At 39.2% G+C, this 21,172-nt stretch overlaps 1 protein-coding gene across 11 annotated transcripts in view; it reads right to left on the bottom strand.

Annotated features, from left to right (window-relative positions):
- LOC5578840 (voltage-dependent L-type calcium channel subunit beta-1) overlaps nucleotides 1-21,172 on the bottom strand; it is a 483,469-nt gene that overhangs the window by 132,447 nt on the left and 329,850 nt on the right. The window contains exons 1-2 of one of the 11 annotated variants that reach the window (XM_021847623.1): nucleotides 9,926-10,466; nucleotides 9,433-9,847 (exon numbers count right to left, since the gene is read on the bottom strand). The exons of 6 other annotated variants lie outside the window; for them this stretch is intronic. In XM_021847623.1, coding sequence (XP_021703315.1) covers nucleotides 9,433-9,516 — 84 coding nt within the window. In that variant the 5' untranslated portion in view covers nucleotides 9,517-9,847; nucleotides 9,926-10,466. Of the gene's footprint in view, nucleotides 1-9,432; nucleotides 10,467-21,172 lie in introns of those variants that run through there. 4 more of the 11 variants (XM_021847625.1, XM_021847624.1, XM_021847626.1 and 1 more) reach the window with 4 other exon arrangements.

The following is a 21,172-nucleotide window of genomic DNA, read 5'->3' as shown; positions in this document are numbered from 1 at the left end:
GAGTTCCTCTAGGAATCACTCCAGCATGTTCTCCAGAAATGCTCAATGGGAATGCTTCAGGAGTGCTTCTAAAACATTCTTCAGGAGTTCCTCCATAAATTCATTCAGGAGATCTTCCAAGAATTTCTGAGTATTCCGTTCCCAGGAGTTTCTCCGAATTTTTTATCGGCAATTCAATCAAGAATTCCTTAAGACATCCTTTTACATCTCCTAAGTCGTAATTCCTCCGGAAATTATATGATTGGAACATATCGTTCAACTACGCAGAGATGACTATGCAAGATGCCAATAATTCCTAAGTCTGCCAGAAATTCCTCCAGGAATTCATTCATCTGTTTTGCCGGAAACTCTCTTGTAATTTTCGTGATATATTCTAATGAGCATTCCTCCGGAAGTTACGTGAAATTCTTTCAGGATTCAGCTTGAACACACCGAAGCATGTGCGTACGATTTGGTCTATTTTTGCTGGTCTAAATAATTTTGTCAGGTCCATTGTTGAAAATTTCGACCAAAAAATTGACCATCGGTGAAGTTGTTCTTAGAATACGGGTAATGCCACCGCTCAATTTATTCGCTTTTTCAGTAACACAGTTAGTACGGTATGGAACCAGAGGTTAATGGACACAATGTTTGGAAGGAAGGACATGGTAAGGTTTAGGTTTAGGGTTCTCTGCAGCTGGGAGGTATATCGTGTTAGTTCGATTATCGTATCATGGCGTTGGTACTAATCTCTTGTCGGTATTCTCTGCCGGATGGCCACGATCCTCAATCCAACACAAACTTCTATACAAGACAAGCGAATGAAATCGTAAATGGCAACCATATGAATGTAATTGCGGGTGCCCAACACACTCTTACTGAAACATAGGGTTGTCTATCTCGGGCCTCAAGGGTATCCAGAAGTTGCGCTCTAGAGGCGTCCATATACAGGCATTGCCAAACTATGTGATCGATGACATCATAACCCGAGTAGAAGAAAATAACTACTGAATACCAAATCGAGGTATTCCATAGCAGATAATTTCCAATACTTACAACCTGAATGAAGTATGAATGAGCCCTGCATAAGAGGTAAAATACCTCAAATAATACCTTCTGCATGTTCTACAAATATCAAGCTGATTATTGGATCAGGTATTGTAATACCTAAATAATAAATGATGGATTTTCATATAAAAGTGAAATTTTTCAATAATAGTTCAATACCTCCAGCAGTCCTCAATAGCTATCGAATACCAAAATGAAGTATTTTTAATTCATTTAAATTTTTTTTTATCAAATACCATTACAATACCAAAATGAGGTATTGACAACTGAACAATACCTAATTATGGTATTGACAACTGAACAATACCTAATTATGGTATGATACCAAAATATGGTATGCATAAGTTATGGCGAGTTATTCTTTCCTCCTCGGGAACCGGAACCACACCTTTTGCAACTATTGCTCCGCCCGAGGTTAATCCTGTGCATATGTGCACCTTGCGAGGAATGGTTGAACATTAGTCATGATATCACGCGAATGAAATCTCGACTTACGTCCAAACCTTTACCAGGCTCGCAAGGAATCTCTAGGAATTATGGAATGTAACCACCGTCTCAGTTGGCCATTTAGTCAATCGCTTTGCCAACCGTCGAGAGAACTTTGACGTACTAAATGAAAAAAAAAACATAGCATTAGCGTAGTTACGGTATACTTCGTAGATTGGATACTTGCAATATTTATGTTTTTATTTTGATAATCTCATCGAGACTGCTTTCAAGAACAAAGCTTGGGAGTGAGCGTTGTTCCAATCTTAAACAAGAGTATCATAACCATAAATATAACTATTCCCGGCCACGCGCATCTTTACCGTAACTTGGGATAGAGAAAGGAAATGTTGATGTAGTACTTACTTAACGAGAGGCCTCCGACTCAGTGACACCCTCATAAGTGCTACGGAGTTGGGGGTTGGGAGGGATATTAGGTCAGGATTCGCCTGAAAAGCTGGCGATAACCCCAGAGTATGTGATGTTTAATTGTTTTGTTTTTAAATTAATCTTTTTAATGCCGGCAATCAGAAGAAAGCAAAATGTTTTTATTTTTAATTTGAACAATATTATACCGCGTCGAAAAAAAACTAAAACCGATCACACGTTGAACGGTAGTATCTTTCTGCTCGTTAAAAAGCAGAACCGATTCCTTCAGGGTCATCGGATTGTTCCGAACACAAAAAAAAAAAACATCCAGGCGAACCGAAAAAAAAACCGTACACCAAAAACATCGTATGAGCACCTATAACATCGTATGAGCACCTATAATGGATGGATAACTTCACGACAAGTGACTGGTCGAAAAAGCAATTGTACAAATAAACCGCGTAAAACACAGAAAAAATACGAAACACCGTCAGTTTTGTTTACCGAAGAATTATGGCGTACTCCGAAATTCGTATATTCGTAACATCCAGAACAAGTTATTGTTTTTACTATACCGGAACGAACTCACCAAATTCCTGTAGTCTCCTGAAAAATGTGTCTGCCGGTTCCGCTAAGGCTAAACTGAGCTTTAAATAGTCCTGTTCTTCCATCGGTTCACAAACTAAATTTAGAAACAGGTAAAATTAAATCCAGGTGGCGTAGTACCACCGAACCATCAGCGGAATTATGTAGGTACGCGAAAGAAACACGTGACAGCAGTTCAAAATACAACCGTCCGCGGCACGGCCTACTACGATCCTCGTACTAAATGAAGAAAAAAAAAATCATCGCCAATAACTACGCTTCTTCGCTTTGATCAGATTATTCAGCTTTTTTTCTAGCTTCGAGTACTCTAAATAAAGTTCTGAGGTACCGTAGGGTTTCGTTCTACTTCGTCGTAAGCGCTTTTATTCGTCGTATCAAACTTAAAATGTTCCACTACGGCGGATATTCCAACTTACCTGCAACATAGATTCATTTTCCAAGTGTAATTTTGTGAAAGCCGTATGGTTTGTACAATTGTACACCAAAAATGCAATAAAACTACTGTATTTCGTTAAATAACTTCAGTTCAATTATCCACTTTGTACCTTTTCACCAAAATCGCATGGACGAACACGATTTAAGAGAAATGCTTAGCGAATGCCGGAAAACAACCCTGTAAAGATGGTGTTCGCCACGAATCCGGTCGGAACAAGAAGGCGTGGGGCAGCGAGCTAGGTGGATTGACCAGGTACACCAGGACCTGGAGAGCGTGGGTCACAGTCGAGGATGGAGAGAAGCGGCCATGAACCGAGGGAATTGGCGAAATATTGTTGGCGAGGCTTTATCAAGATAATTGATGTAAAGCCAAATAAGTAAGTAAGTAAGCTTAGCGATCGACACCAGTCACACCACTTTATGATACAAGTTTCTTCCCGCCCCCCTGTGTGACTTACTTCGCCGGGCACTTATTTTCACTATGGAAAACCTTCGTACTTCTTCACTCAAAGATTTCATTCTAATCACACGCCGTAAAAAATTCACAAAATTTCATTAAACATCCTCAACGACCGCGTAAAATTGAGAATGTAAACAAAGTTCAATCCGTCGTACTGAGAAAAAAAAAGCTTGTGCGCATCAATGCATGCGCGATGCTCGACGTAAAAATACGATTCCTTTGATTGTGTTGTTTTCGCTGCACTGTGAGTAAACGCCGTATTTGTTAGGTCAAAAGGAATTGTGTTCAAAAGTTTGGGCTGAATTTTGATGACGAACAATTCATTTTTAAGGAAATCAGTATATTCCATCATGCTGAAGGAATGGAAGGAAATGTCCGTAGATCTATATATTCTAGTAAAACATTTTATTATAGCGTTGATATGTTGTGTTTTGACCACTCACTATATCACAGTAAGCCGTAAGTTGTGAGACGAATCTAGAAACTGATTGCGACAGAAATGGAAATGGTACGACGGATTGAGGATACGGCAAGATGCATTTTCTTTGCATTATTTTCAAAAAGAGATCAAGATTTATCAAAATCTTGTTGTACAATGCTAAAGCCGTTTTTGGAAAGAATTGTTTGCCATCGGTTTGTATCAGCATCATTCACTGCAATACTGGGAAAATTGCAGTTCTCACTGATCAATGCTTAATTCGATGGAACTAGCACACTACCCTATCTACAACAAGCTTTAAAGGCATTAGAATTGAGTGCATTCATCATCCCAACCAGGTGTGGCTAGTCGTCTTGTGAAAGATGCACTTGGAACTCGTTGCTTTTATGATTTTAATGCACTTTTATAAATAAATTCTGTTAGGAATCGATGGGCTGCAAAACGGTGAGTCGACAACTAGGAAGGAGCGTTCAACACAGCTCTGGTCCTCACAAGTTCCTACCTCACGCTTCCACGGGTCCAACGATGACAAAGACCGCCAGCTAAGGATTGCGTACTTAGCTGGTAGTGCAGCCTGGGCACTGTTGTCCTTCTGACATCAGCTAGATTGAGGAGGTACGTCTCGAGGGTCTGTTCACCAGGAGGTGCGGCTCAAACAGCGTCTGTTCTGGTATCCAGCGGCTGAGTAAGAAATGCTGAATCGCGCACAGCTAAATCCAAGGTGGTAGCCCCATCAGCGCGATCGTCCTAGTGTAAGTTGGGACGTTAAACAGAGCTGGCGGCACGATGGCGCTCCGGCGAGACAGGAGTGTTGGCGTAGGCCCAATAAGCCACCCGTAAAAAACCTTATTGCGAATAACATAGGAGATAATACGACCCGGAACAATCGGCAAAGACCCACGCAACGAAATAAGGATTACGATTGGAAACTTGGAACATGGAACTGCAAGTCACTTGGTTTCGCAGGTTGCGACAGGATAATCTATGACGAACTACATCCCTGTAACTTCGATATCGTAGCGCTGCAGGAACTTTGTTGGACTGGACAGAAGGTGTGGAAAAGCGGGCATCGAGCGGCTACCTTCTACCAAAGCTGTGGCACCACAAATGAGCTAGGAACTGGCTTCATAATGTTGGGCAAGATGCGACAACGCGTTATCGGGTGGCAGCCGATCAACGCAAGGATGTGCAAGATGAGGATAAAAGGCCGTTTCTTCAACTACAGCATCATCAACGTACACTGCCCACACGAAGGGAGACCCGACGACGAGAAGGAGACGTTTTACGCGCAGCTGGAGCAGATTTATGACGGATGCTCTCCGCGTGACATGAAACTCGTTGTTGGCGACATGAACGCACAGGTAGGACGAGAGGAGATGTACAGACCGGTGATCGGGCGGAACAGTCTGCATGCCGTATCTAACGACAACGGCCAACGATGCGTCAACTTTGCAGCCTCTCGTGGTATGGTAGTCCGAAGCACCTTCTTCCCCCGCAAAGATATCCATAAGACCACCTGGAGATCACCCGATAACCTAACCGAGAACCAAATCGACGGAAAATTCTTCTCTGACATTATCAATGTTCGCACATACCGCAGTGCGAATATAGATTCGGATCACTATCTAGTTGCTGTATGTATGCGCTCAAAACTTTCGACGGTGAACAACTCGCGTCGAAGCCAAACGCCGCGGCTTAACATCGAGCGGCTACGGGACTCAGAAGTAGCCCAAGAATACGCGCAGCAGTTGGAAGTGGCCCTACCAACGGAAGAGCAGCTTGGCACCGCCACTCTTGAAGATGGCTGGAGGCACATAAGATCCGCCATAGGTAGCACCGCAACAGCAGCACTAGGTCCAGCGGCCCCGAATCAGAGAAACGACTGGTACGACGGCGAATGCGAGCAGTTGAAGAATGAGAAGAATGCAGCATGGGCGAGAATGCTGCAACACCGCACGAGAGCGAACGAGGCACGGTATAAACAGGCGCGGAAGAGACAAAACTCGATCTTCCGAAGAAAAAAGCGCCATCTAGAAGAACGAGATCGCGAAGCGATGGAAGAGCTGTTCCGCGCTAAAGACACGGAAGACTGTGAACGAACGTGAGGTGGTCGAAAGGTGGCGGCAGCACTACGACGAGCACCTTAATGGTGATGTGGCCAGTACCGGAGGTGGCACGGAAATAACTTTGGGAGCACGCGCGGACGACGAAAGACTTCCGCCTCCAGATCTCCAAGAGGTAGAAACGGAGATTAGACGGTTGAAAAACAACAAAGCCGCTGGAGTGGACCAACTTCCGAGCGAGTTGCTAAAATACGGTGGTGATGCACTGGCAAGAGCGCTGCACTGGGTTATTTCCAAGATTTGTGAGGAGGAAGTATTGCCGGAGGAGTGGATGGAAGGTGTCGTGTGTCCCATCTACAAAAAGGGCGACAAGTTGGATTGCGCCAATTATCGTGCGATCACAATTTTGAGCGCCGCCTACAAGGTACTCTCCCAAATTCTATGCCGCCGTCTATCACCAATTGCTAGAGAATTCGTTGGACAATATCAGGCAGGATTTATGGGCGAACGAGCAACAACGGACCAGATATTCGCCATCCGCCAGGTGTTGCAGAAATGCCGCGAATACAATGTACCCACACATAATTTATTCATCGATTTTAAATCGGCCTATGATACAATCGATCGAGAACAGCTATGGCAGATTATGCACGAATACGGTTTGCCGGACAAACTGATAAGATTGATCAAGGCGACGATGGAGCGAGTGATGTGCGTAGTCCGAGTATCGCAGAGGGTTACGGCAAGGTGATGGCCTTTCGTGTTTACTGTTCAACATTGCTTTAGAGGGTGTGATAAGAAGAGCGGGGATAGACACGAGTGGCACGATTTTCAGAAAGTCCGTTCAGTTACTTGGTTTCGCCGACGACATTGATATTGTTGCACGCAACTTTGAGACGATGGCGGACACGTACATCCGACTAAGGGCTGAAGCTAGGCGAATCGGACTGAACATCAATGTGTCAAAGACGAAGTACATGATAGCGAAGGGCTCAAGAGAAGACACGGCACGCCCTCTACCTCGAGTTCATATTGACGGTGATGAAATCGAGGTTGTCAAAGATTTCGTGTACTTGGGCTCACTGGTGACCGCCGAAAACGACACCAGCAGAGAAATCCAGAGACGCATCGTTGCTGGAAATCGTGCCTACTTTGGACTCCGCAGAACGCTCCGATCGAGCAAAGTTCGCCATCGCACGAAGTTGACCATCTACAAGACGCTGATTAGACCGGTACTCCTCTATGGGCACGAAACATGGACCCTACGTGCAGAGGATCAACGCGCCCTTGGTGTTTTCGAACGGAAGGTGTTGCGGACCATGTACGGCGGAGTGCAGAAGGAAGACGGAACGTGGAGAAGGCGGATGAACCATGAATTGCACCAGCTGCTGGGAGAACCAACCATTGTCCACCTCGCAAAAATTGGGAGGCTGCGGTGGGCCGGGCATGTCACCAGAATGTCGGATACCAACCCGGTGAAAATGGTTCTCGAAAACAATCCAACCGGCACAAGACGACGTGGTGCGCAGCGAGCAAGATAGGTCGATCAAGTTGAGGACGATCTGCGGATCCTTCGCAGAATGCGTAGCTGGCGACGGGCAGCCATGGACCGAGTCGAATGGAGACGTCTCCTACGTACAGCAGAGGCCACCCAGGCCTTAGCCTGACTGGTAAGGTAAGTAGGAATCGATAGGGGAACTGTGGGTAAAATGAACAGGGGGAGGGGGTGGTAAAATGAACAGGTTTGTTTTTTACGGTAATTATACTATAAATCTATGCAACACATAGCACCATCCTTAATCCTCAGGCTAAGGAACTATTTCGACAACTCTAGAGCGATCTAGAACTATCAAAAACTGGAAAAGTAAACAAAAACAAAGTACGCCTCTCCGTTTTCTCACATGATGTAAATTTGCACTCGTGAAATTTAAGGTTTTTATGACTAAAATCATCAAAAATCCATTGAACTGCGTAGCACACCATATCTTTAAAGTATTTATGATAAGTAGACGGAAATTGAAAGTATTTTTATCTTCTAAATGCTCAGAACAAATGATTTGAATATGTTGATTCTTTAGGGGAAAATGAACCACTCGAGATGGTGGTAATATGAACACCACGGCAAGACGAATACTACCGGATTTTATTTCAAATGCCGAGATTTTTCCGGAAAAAATGCAAAGTCATACATGGACAGCCATCCAAATGGTCGCGGCTAAACGTTCCATCGATTCCTGAATGTCTGAGATATGCATTGATCGTGTACCAGCTGCCGAGAATGTGTTGATTTTACCCCCATTGTATGTTCATTTTACCCCCAAGTATATGTTCATTTTACCCCCGTTAAATGTTCATTTTACCCACATGTTTGAAACATTGACTCTGTGTAAAGAAATTTGCAAAATTATAATAATGTTGATAAAATTCCATTCCATCACAATATTTCAACTTGTTACATTGCATAAACATACTTCTTCAATACTGAGCAATCGAAGAAGAATCTGACAGCTTCATAAGCAAGAAAACATGAAAATTGCTTAGGGTGTTCATTTTACCCCCAGTTCCCCCTACTCATCCAACTGCAATATCGCTTTTAAGAGAAAAGCAGGCATTGCAAAATTCGTTCTCAATTAATTTCGAAGTACGATCAAAATAAGCGAAGAAAACATCGCATCTGGAACGATTCATGATCGACAATGTTTCGCAAGTTGTAACAAACTTAATAAATGAGAGCAGCGAAGGAGAGCCCCAAAGAGAGAGTGATGATAAGACGCATTTATCTCGCTCGTTTACCTTTAGGGGCAGGTGTTTCACTTTACTGTCACAATAAACAATCCCCGAAAATCCTATGGCAATAGTACCCCCAGGTTTGGAGCTTGTTTAGATGGGTTTGACTCTCATGATGTGTTGAGGATCATGATTGTTACAGAGAGCAATACATGAGAGATACTCTTATTTTTTTCATAGTTCAACCTTTGTAGAACAGGTAAGTTACCTGCAATGTTTAAAAACTAAACTATTACCAGATTATTTTTTAATTTTGTTAATTAATTTATTGCAAATAATCACTGAAACCAAGCAAAAATTTTATTTTCCCTCATTAGCATTCACTCAGTTGAGCAGCATGTGAAAATATTTAAAAAGTGTTATGATAATGAAAAAAAACCTATTTTGAGTCATTTGTTCGATATTTTTTTTATCGTAGAGGCCATACACCTTATGGTTTATTCGCCTCTATGTGTTTATATGTGTTATGACTAAAAGCTATCAATTTCTGTAACAAGTTTGCGTTTAAGTGTAATAGCACAAGATTAGAGTTTTAAGAAACAGTATTTCCTATCCTGTCAATATTGTTTCATTAAAATGTAAACTTTACCATTTTACCCCATAGAGTTCATTTTGAACCACTTTGCCCTAAATTATTGCTGTGGGCCGGCAAACGGTTGAGTGCCCAAATAATTTCTAATAAATAATTCTAATAAGGATAATTTCTAATGGTGATGAAGTGGATAACAGTGATCACTCACCCTTCGGTTCCGATTCCTCATAAACGGTGGCTTATAGGTGGTGTTGTGGCGATGATGCCGATGGTGATTTTTATGTTTCAACATTTTCGGGCTGTTAGAGCTTCCTCGGGAAGATCTCACAAGTGGTTAGCACCTTCAATCGCTGCTCGCTTGTATCAATCAAAAGGCCGTTTTTACATATTTTGTTCACATACAAAATTCGATTTCAACAATGATATTTATGCTTTCAAAGCAACTGATGTGACACTAATAATTTTCTATGAAACATAGAATTTCACACGATTTGATTTTTTCCACCAACACAAATATCACAAATTCAAATGACCTTTCACTGTGTAGAGATCACGTGTGGCACGTCTAGATTTGCGCTTTTTCAATGCCACTAATTTTCCATCACACTCCACCCGCTTCACAGCTGCAAACCGATCGGCCAAATTGATGGGAGATCTGTTTTCATTCAACAATTTTCCATCAATGAATTTCCGTGACTCACCGATCCCCTTTCGGTCTTCCAACCTTCCGCGCTTCACAAACCGTACTACCCCCCTTTCAATCGGAATTCCAACCTTGATTTCGGTTTTCTCTGTAGTCCAAGAAAACCATAACACGATCATTCACAGCGAGGACGACGACGAAGACGATAACGAAGACGTCGATCTATACGCGGGTCATCTCACCAAAAAGAGAAAAAAATGTCACTTCACCTGCTAGCGCCCAAAGAATTCCCCGCGCGCGCTTCTCAAAAGACGATCGCGAAGACGCACGGAACCTTGAAAACTTCACGTAGAATGTCGATCACTGTTTGCGTTAACCGATCGAATCTACACGCGCGTCCACTAGCCACGCTTTGGCCAGAGGCTGGAATTTTGGCACACTTCTTCCTGAAGCCGCGTCCGGATTTCTGCCTTTTCTGTCGACGTCGTCGTCGCCGTCGCCTTGCTGAGACACTCTACCACACTAATAACCCGAAAGGCGCGCACCGAGAATCGCGGATTTTCGCGTATTTCCTCACACGTTGGTACCGAGGAGGACCCAGACTGAGTTTAAAAATAAAATCTCGGCTCTTGACAAGGCGGCGGCGGCGCACAGTGGTTCGAAGTTGTTGTACGAAGCGGTCATAAAGCGTCTAATGCAAATTTTTATGGAAAATATGTATTTTCAGAAATTGACAAATGAATGATATTCTGACCATTGTTGTTCACACTATAAACTCATTTGAGATCTGCTTTGCAAAACTCACGCATTAGATTTTGATACGAAATCTTATTTTTATTCATTTAGGGTGTGCGATCCAGTGGTGGTATAGAAGATAATGTTTATATTCGTGTGTAAACATTGTCTTATTAATATAATTTTCTTCTTGGCATTACGTTCTCACTGGGACAGAGGCTAATTTTGAGGTTAGTGTTAAATAAATGTGGAAGTATTTATTAACTGAGAGCTTTCTTTGCCTAAGATGCCATTTTTGTATTCGTATATCGTGTGGCAGGTACGATGATACTCTATGCCCAGGGAAGTCAAGGAAATTTACATAACGAAAAGATCCTGGACTGACCGAGAGTAGAACCCAGACACCTTCAGTATGTCTTTGCTTTGTAGCCGTGGACTCTAACCACTTGGCTATGGAAGGCCCAAAATAAAATTATGTAGGCATTAAATGAACATCTTCTTATGCTTACTGGTCACATCTCCGCTGACCAGACATTACTAACTTCATTTGTATCAAAAACAACACAAATAAACCTATTCTGTAGCTACAAACTTCAAATTGTCTTGCGATCATAATCGATCGATGAACGGGTGAAAAAAAAAACAAGATATCTTTTTTGTTTTTTGGCCTACGGTCGGTACCACTGTGCGGCGGCGTCCATCCTGCTTCGAATAGCAAACGACTTTGGCTCTAAGGTTTTTCATCTCCGTCGTCATGCATGTCTCATTTCGCGCAGAGCAGCTTGGCTTTCAACAACCAGATAGACCGACCAAGCTCTACCAACCGGACGACGATAGTGGCGGTTGATTTTCCTTCTATTTTATTTCAATTTTTATGTTGACTCTGGGTGAGAGAAAAGTGTATACACAAAGACGGCACTTTGCGGGTGAGCTGCAGTTTGGCTAACGTCCGGAGATCAGGATGGAGTTGAAGCGGAAATGGATTACAATTGCGATCATCCAATGGTTCATGATCTCTCCCATGAAGGAATGCATTTAAGTTGGAAGTGGGCAATGGAATTGATGACGACTAGAATATATTCAATGAACGACACCTGAAACGGTTTTCATTTATGCCAAAGTGGCCAGATATTTTTTGCTTCAATGCGGGACAAAAATGGTAAATTTTTAAAAATAAGTGTAGAGTAAATTCGGAAAAATTTTCGAGTGGGACAAGAGTTTCTTTTTGAGATGTCTAGCTCAATAGGCTCCTAAAATGTTTAACGAAAACTTGTTTTCATTTAGTAACACGAAAGAGCATGTTACTGTAACTACTTTAGCATTTTTTCCCGCTCAAATATCGGATATATCATATTAAAACTTTAATTTAAAAATTAGATCCATAAATGAACCTTGACACTTGAGATCATGTTTGACGTTCGCTTAGTCGACAAAAATACCACAGGGGTTCAACTTTTTAACACCGGGGTTGTTCCTTTCTGACACGGGAAGGGACACGGAAAACAAAATTCACCCAAAAGGAGATTGGGCAAATCTGGGCCCGGAATGTACACAGATGACTCATATGTCATTTGAAAGATCTAAGTGAGACAAGAAAAAGTTGGTAGGGGGTTAAAAATATCCGTCGTTTGAGAAAAAAGTTATTCCGTATAGTTTGAGATGGATTTTCTATGTATTTTATTATTATTTTGCTATATTTTTTATCGATTAAAAATGAATACATAGATTTTTTTTATGCACTTATACGATGATTAGCAGCTCTATGTTTTAAAGAAGTGAATTAGTACTTTGATTCAGAGATGAAAACATTACATAGTGATGTTAGACTGTAATAACATTAAAAATCGTTATAAAATAAATATGTATATTCAGTAAAGTATTCTACCATACCCTGCTGCCCACATTATTACTAATCACAATTCCTAACGGGTTTTTAACAGACTTATATGATTTGTTTTGTTCACAATAAGGTAATATTACGACTTACATTCAAATAAAAAAGTCAGACTTATTCGATAAAAAACAATTGGGAAACAGTGATGAAAGAAAGGTGTGTGGTATCTTATAAGAGAACTGTCTATAATTATTTTTGCTAAAGTACATATTTATCCAGAACGGATATTGCAAAAATATTAATAAAACCATCAGCTCTACCTCAATGAACAACATCATCAGCATAAAAAAAAACGTGAAATGTGGGTTGAAATGCTCATTTGAACTTATCAGTAACAAATGCGTAGTTTTAGGATTTCATGTGTTTAAATCAATGACGATCTAGCTCGCTAGTATAAACAATCTCGCGCTGTATTTTGCATACCTGGATGTTCAGTATCACATGTACTCCTACATTATCCAACCAGTCTTAATTAAGAATGTCAATCATTATGGTTTAACGAGTTGGTATACGAAAGCCGAGGAGCCTAATGACATTATTTTTTTTTAATGAGTATACTATAGCATATATCATCTCCTATCTCTCTCTCCGTCTATTACTCTCCAGTAACTTGTGTGCAAGCTCTTGATAACCTCTATGCAAGTTTTACAGATAGAGGAAAAGGACAAACAGATAGACTCTTATGTTTTCCGTAGATAGGGTATTTAATTCCTTGGCACTTCTTGCAGCTGTTATATCTCCCAGATTCTTACTGTCAGCCGATTCAGACAAGCGACCAACTTTTCCGGGTTCATCTTGAGGAGTTCCACTCATACACCATCCTTAAATACTGCTGTGTTGATCTTGAGTTATTGAACGGCATCCTTAAATACTCTCAAAGTGGGATCTGGTTGGCTGCTATTATCAGAAATTCTGACGTAGAAATGCTCCCCATTGCTTTGAACCTCCGTGCATGTGCCATCAACACAGGTCTGCTGCTTCCCCTTCTGTGTATGGTGTTTCACGCTCTTATCCTCTAGAATAATTCTACACCCTTCGTCAAAACAATCGTACCATAGACTACGTTCGACGCACAATGATTCACCTGTGAGTTGGTGGCTTCTTTTACTGTAGTACAACAGCCAAGAAGGGTTTTAACAAGCAAAACCTATTCCGGTTACACTTGCTCGAGATTCGGAGCGATGCTGTGGCGACATCCATCTACTTCAGTCTATGAAGGTCATGCTGCGGCGGGCGTCGGTACTGTTCGTCGTCAACTACAGGAAGTTTTAAGCGCAATTTAATAGTTATCGGATAGTGGGCAGAGTAAATGTTGGCAGACGATAGATTCTGCCGTTGATTATGTCGAAGATGTGCAAGCCATCAACCAATGCCTGATCGGTTCGAGATTCCGCTTGCTGTGGTGAACGCCAGTTATAACGCTAAGAGATGTTATCTTGGAAGAAGGTTCTACGAATTAACAAATTCTTGGAGGCGGCAAAACAATCAAGCGTAGGACATTCATGTTCGCCAGTCGGAGAGCACTGATCTTCCCAATCGTTCATCTCAATTCCTCATCTTGGCGTTCTAAACCCTATAATGATCTTGACGCAGAAGCTTAGGTGGCGGTCCTACTTGCGTTCCTGCTGCGTCTTTGCCATCATCAGTGCCGTTGATCGACCGTTGATCCTCAACCTGTACATTCTTTTGTTGATCGACCACCATTTGATCTCATGTTTTTGCATGTCGTTCATCACGATGAAAGCTGTTCCCAGTTCAAGTGTAACATGCAACTCTGGAATGATTATTATTACTTCTTAACATTCACATTATTGATATCTTCATGAGTATTTAGCGTTCTTAGTGAAGCATTCGTGGAGGCACATGTGCTCAGGCGTCGCCAATGTCTATTGATAGCAAACTGAAATGGTTCTGTTCGGAGTATTAGCAGTTTGTTGGCAGCAAACAGTCAAACACTATAGTTACTTCCAGTTCAAATGATCTCCTTCTCTGAGAAGTAATAGCACGATAGTATGATGTATTGATATCGAAGATAGAAGTGTGGTAACTGTCACGCGGATTTCTTCTGCTAAAATAAGCACGGTACAGCTGTGCACGACAAGCGAGGTATTTCTACAAGTGTAATACAGAATACAACAACGCAACCACTGGAATGTTAAATCGGATATAGTCTGGAAATTCCTTCCTGAGTTAACTGCCAGTTTATACAAACATATTGCTAGAACACTGAAAAAGGATAATACGATTTAATACTTGTGTTCTGTTACCTAAAGTGACGTGTTTCTCAAACGCACATTCCTATATCTTCATTTTTTCTCTTCGTATGTTTTAAGTATTTACATTACAGCAATTCAAAACCTCCTGGAGTCTGAGACAAGTCACTACATTTTTGATATATTGTCAATTAAAATAAAAACATACATAAGCACTTACGTACGCACGAACTCGATAACATTTGCGCAAGAAAATATCATTTAAAGAAAAACTGTCCAAAACATACCCCTTTGTACATCATTCCAGCACACATAACTTTTTTCTCCCACGACGAATATTTTTGGCCCCATATCAACTTTTGCTTGTCTCATTTAGATCTTTCAAATGATATATGAGTAATCCGTGTACATTCCGGGACCAAACTCCATACATTTTTGCCCAATCTCCTTTGTTGATTCTTTAAATTTCGATAAGAATTCAAAAAGTTATTGCAATGTGTTAGTATTCCAGCAATATTTTGCGAAGATTTCAACATACATTTTGTAATAAAAAGGACAAAGTCCTGTTAAAATATTGATATCCTGTGGATCCTGCTATGATCTTGACTGGAATCCACTTGGCCTATGGAGAAGAACCTGTAAGTGGAGCTTAATTTTGAATTAATTTCAAATACACATTTCATTAATTATGGCAATCTCTACAATCCGGGACGTTTTCCGGGACGCTTGGTAATGCGGGATAGGTTGCTCAAATTCGGGACTGTCTCGCACAATCCGGGACGTCTGGTCACTTTAATTTATGCTGAATTGAGTGCGGCGTACACGAGTTCTCTCTGCCCTTGGAAGTTTTTTTTTTTAAACTACCTGAAGCAATAAAACAGCACTTCTCAGTGCTACAAAAACAGTATTTCTCAGTACTATTTTTTTACTATTGATCCCTTTACGATCCTCGTTTGGACCTGTGCCTTCGATTTTTCGTTGGACCCACTAGCAAAAGCTAGCGGTGGTAATCCTTCTTGGACACCTTCTTGGAAAAAACCTCTCGAAGGTCACGTCTTCTATCGTTTATTCACTAAACATGGTTTCAACTACAAACAAAAGGAAGGGTGAATCTCTGAATTCACAACTTCCTTCCAAAAAAATGAGTTTCAAACCTGTCACTTTGCGTGGCAAAAAATGGAAGAGATAGTTTCTTCGGAATGCGAACTTTCTTCCATGGGTGAAATATGTTGATAATTACATCGCAATGAGCAATCAGTTCGATGCTTTAGATGAATTTTCCGAACATCAAATCGATGCAGTCTCTAGCCCAGGCTCTTTGATTCAAGTGAGGAAGCAAAGTGTGCCGCCTTCGTGGTAAGTTTTTCTGAATTTTTGGGATTTAGGCAGGAGATCTTGAACTCCATTAGGGGTATTAAGGTCTCCTTCCAAATCGCAAAGAAAGAAGACTGACGCGTTATGCCGCAAACTCTTAAAGATTGCAAACTTCTTCTCGAACATCTCTTCTTTTTTACTTATGACGATAAAACTGAACGTTTGTTCAAGGTTGTCCTTTCAAGAGATCAAAAATGGAATATATTTTTAAATAGATTTCCTCCAGTGCAAGTAATCATTATGAAAAAGAGAACCCAATCTGACATTCGTCGGAAAAGGCTTTCTCAAGAATATTATTCAGCTCACTCTAACAAAAGTGATCTCAACAATATTAGAGCTTTAGAAAAGCTAAACTTATGTTCAATGTCCGTGTGACATAGGAACGTTTTCTGAAACCTGGAGGAAATTCCCACAACCGCACTCAGTGCCGTCGGTGCCAAAAGTTGAGTTATGGCACCAAACATTGCCGCATGGATGCTAAATGCATGATTTGCGGAGGTTCCTCTAATACTAAGGACGTCGGTCCTGTGAAGGAAGATTCCAAAAAGTGTGTATGAGCAAATTGTGGGGGCAAGCATGAGTCTAACTTTTTGGGATTGCCCTTTGCGCAAACGAATCGTTGAGACTCGCACTAGGCTGATGAACAGCAATGGTTTTCATAGCCGAAATTTCCCAGGCAGAATCTCCAACAATTTTCATTTTCAGTGAACGATCCCTTGTAATCATACCCATAAGGTTAATTATATTCATGCTCGTTCACAAGCTTATTCTCTCGAGCTAATTATCTACCGACGCTTATCCGTTCGAATGGACATACCAAAGCAAATTGCTACGCCATTTTTGTTGCAGCTAATTTCAGCTCTCCCTCTTCAAATTTTTTTCCGGGAACGGCTCTAATTGTTTCAAACCAAATGGAAACACCCTTGCTTATGCTGCCGTAGGTAACTTCTATTCCATCTCTTCATCAACGGTAAATCTCAACAAAAAATCAACAGAAAATGTACCTACTTCTAGTAACATGTCTCCTTCTGGTTTCCATTTTTTTAACTGAACGATTGAATCAAATGAATGATGCAATATTCAAAACCACCACTATGACTGAAGCAGTCCAAAATTGACTCAATTTTACTTATAAAATTTTTATTGGATAAAGTTTCTCTAATGGATCCAAATATATTTTTTAATATTTTGAATTGGAACGCTCGTTTTTTAATGTTGAAGAGGACGAGCTATCAATTATTCCTTTTTCCTGAAACTTATTTGAAACCTGAATCCAAACTCAAAAGAGATCCATTGTTGATGTTAATGTAATGATGATCCATCGAGATTGTTTATCATCATAATCGCCTGGATGGATCATATAGTGGAATTGTTATCATCATATAGAACATCAACTTTTTTCGTCATTTGAAAACAAAGTTTTTGAAAACATAGGTGTTTCTGTTGAAACACAGCTTGGTAAAAGTTCCGTTCTGTCTCAAATTCCGAACAGACTCATATTCCGAACACCCAATTTTTATATGGCGATTTCGTTGAAATGTTTCATTGAAATGTGTCATCAAATTATCAAGAAATGGCAGTCAATTGGATTTTAATTTTAACTACTAATGTTATACATCGGCAGTAGAGCGGTTCCACAGAAAATGACGACTTTTTTCCCAAATTTCATTTTTATATTTTTTGATTTGGATGAAATTTTGCACATACTTTCTTTATGCCCAAAAATGCCTTTTTGCATCATCGGCTCGCCATTTTGACTCTAGCCTTACTTTTGAGAAGGGCCTAAGAAAAAAAATCCTTAATAATTTTCAAAAAAATATAACTTAGAAACGGTTTGTCCGATCAGTTTGGTGCCTTCCGCAAAGTTTTAGGTTATTATTGGGACTATCTGGAAAAAAATATACACTGTAAAAAAATTTTTTGTAATTTTTTCTATATCGAAAATAAAGCTTAAATATCAATTTTCTCAAAAATCGTGTTTTTGATTTTTTTATTTTTTTATATGTTAAAGTAGACAAAAAATGAAGTCTCTTGCACAGTGGGTCAAGATGGAGAAATCATGGGCAAAAAAGTTATGATTTTTTGAAAATAGGTGAATTTTTGAAAATGGTCATGATAAACTTTTTAAATATTTTTCAACTCGATTTTATGAAAGTACGCAAAATTTACAATAAAAAAGGTATTCGGAAAATTCAGGCTAACTTTTACCATTTTAAAGATACAGCGATTTTAATACAAAATTATGATATAATTTTCAATTTTCGGTCATTATAATATAACTTAGAAACGGTTTGTCCGATCAGTTTGGAGTCTTCCGCAAAGTTTTAGGTTATTGTTGGGACTATCTGAAAAAAAATATACACTGTAAAAAAAACGTTGTAATATTTTATACATCGAAAATAAAGCTAAAAAATCAATTTTCTCAAAAATCGTATTTTTGATTTTTTTTATTTTTTTATATGTTAAAGTAGAAAAAAATGAAGTCTTTTGCACAGTGGGTCAAGATGGAGAAATCATGGACAAAAAAGTTATACATATAAAAAAATAAAAAAAATCAAAAATACGACTTTTGAGAAAATTGATTTTTAAGCTTTATTTTCGATATAGAAAAAATTACAAAAAAAAATTTTACAGTGTATATTTTTTTCCAGATAGTCCCAACAATAACCTAACACTTTGCGGAAGGCACCAAACTGATCGGACTAACCGTTTCTAAGTTATAATTTTTTGAAAATTATTAAGGGTTTTTTCTTAGGCCCTTCTCAAAAGTAAGGCTAAGGTCAAAATGGCGAGCCGATGATGCAAAAAGGCATTTTTGGAACCGCTCAGTAGTGATCATTCCCTAATTCGGGGTCGGTAGACTAGCTCAGATAAATTTAATTGCGAAATTTTTCATTTGAATTCATACTGTTCGGAATTTGAATCAAGGTGTTCTGAATATGAGACAGAATAAACACAGCGTTCGGCATTTGAATCAAAATGTTGTTTCATACTTTTACGTAAAAGCAATACTAAACAAGTTTAAGGCGAAGTAGGCCGTCATTGAAATTTGTACGCGTCGTTGATGATTGTTGCTAATTCATCTCACGATTTCGAATCAAAGAAAATCAGTTGGTTTTGCACTGACACAGCTGGAAAAGTATCAGCATATTTAATGCATCTTAGCGCGTACAGTGATACTCTTCAAGTTAATATAAACTGAGTTTTATCACTTTGACTGAGTTTTATCACTTTGAAATGCAAGCTGAAAAGTCATCATTGTTGCAAAACGAATGACAGGCTACTTAGCCTTAACCCTCTAATACCCAAATTTTTATTTTAGATTTAAGTATTATTTTTCGTTATCTAAAATCGTTCTAAGCACGTTTTGGGCATTTATTTATTTTTATTCGCAAATTTTTAAATTTTGATTTTTGATTTTTATAATTTTTATTTTTGAACATCCCTAGCTTTTTTATTTTTTTCTTGAATCCTTTTCTAGTTGTTGATTTTTGGCAATAATAAAAATTTAAATTGTTACGGTATTTATAAAAATATTAAATTTTTAATTTTTTTTCGGAGCGTATTTTATTTTCCGTGTAACTAACGGAAAAACAGGTTTGAAATAATTTTAATACCACCAGGCTCTTCGTTTGTGATAGGGCAATCGTAGAAAAATATAAAAAGTACGATTTTTTATATTACACGTTAAATGAAGCCCATGCATTTGTAGGTTATATAAGAATGCAATTTTTCAAACAATTTCTAAAAACACAAAAAAGTTTCAAAAGTTTCAAAAGTTTCAAACTTTTCTTATATGCGTGTTATGAGTCAAGGTATAAGCCAAAAATAAAATCATTTTGATTTCCGCACTGGGCAGCAAGTTAATTTGCTTCAAACTGACTTCCAATAAGTCTAAATTTCAGGAAAAAAAGTTTTGAGCAAAATCGATTTTTTTTGTACAATTTTGTATACATTCTGTTCTGTTCTGTTTTTGCTAAACATCACACCTCTCCATGAGCGTAGACACCCTGGCCCTGGCCGACAAAAATATCAAAATTAACTGGTTTGCTACAGAGGTAAATAAGATTTTATTTATTTATTTTTAATTAGTCCTCTGGGTTCATGTTTATGTAAAGTGCAGCATGATGAACTTTTTGAATTATTCTTGGAATTCATCTAAAACATTCCGCAGTGGATCTTGCGAGGTATCTACCAAAAACCTGATGTGGAACTGAAAAGAAACGCTTCAGGAATCATATTTTTCCAGAATCACTTCAAGATTTTTTCTTTTGTTCCTTCTAAATATAGTTCTGTGAGAACTCCTCAAAGATTCCTTTTTGATGTTTTTCCAGAAATTACATTTCGCTTCTGGAAATACCTGAGAACATCTCCAAGCATTGACTTAGACTGAAATTGCCCAAAAATTCGTCCAAGGAGTTTTCTATTAATTTGCCTTCAGTAGTTCTCAAATATTGCAATGCCTACAGAAATGCTGATTGGGCTTCTTCGAGGATTTTCGCAAAATTCTTCAGGTTTTCGAAGGAAAGATCAGGAATACTCCCTATTCAAAGCAATCTTTCTCGGAATATTCTTTGAGTTACCCCAGGTATCACATAGAAAGAAGGCATAATAGTTTCTGCAAGAATTGTCCTAGGTTTAGTTTATTAATTTTCCTTGGAGATATTTTAAGTATTTTCATAAAAATTTACTCTCAAATTCATATAGAGATTTCCGAAATTTGTAAATTTTCGAGAGTTTCAAGAATCTTACCAAAAATACCTTAAATTTGATGTTTTGATTTCCTTCAGGTATCATAAGAAAGTTTATCCAAAACATCTCACAAAAGTTTCTTCAGTAATTCATGTAACTTCCCAAATATATTATTTTCTCAGAATTTATCCAAATATTGAAACAGGAATTCTCTCAAGGATGCACTAGAAAATAGTTCAGAGGTTCCTAAGACTTCATCCATTACTTCCTTAGGGGTTATTTTTATAATTATAATTTATTTATGAATATCTCTAAGAACAGTGCAAATAAATCTGGTAAATCCAAAGAAAATTTTTCAAGATATCACGTCTTGGCTACTGTTATTTTTGCAAGGGAT

The sequence above is a fragment of the Aedes aegypti genome, chromosome 2 (genome assembly GCF_002204515.2).
Source record: "Aedes aegypti strain LVP_AGWG chromosome 2, AaegL5.0 Primary Assembly, whole genome shotgun sequence".
NCBI classification, from domain to species: Eukaryota; Metazoa; Arthropoda; class Insecta; order Diptera; family Culicidae; genus Aedes; species Aedes aegypti.
The sequence above is the reverse complement of the archived record's forward strand: the minus strand, read 5'-3'. Positions and strand labels throughout refer to the sequence as shown.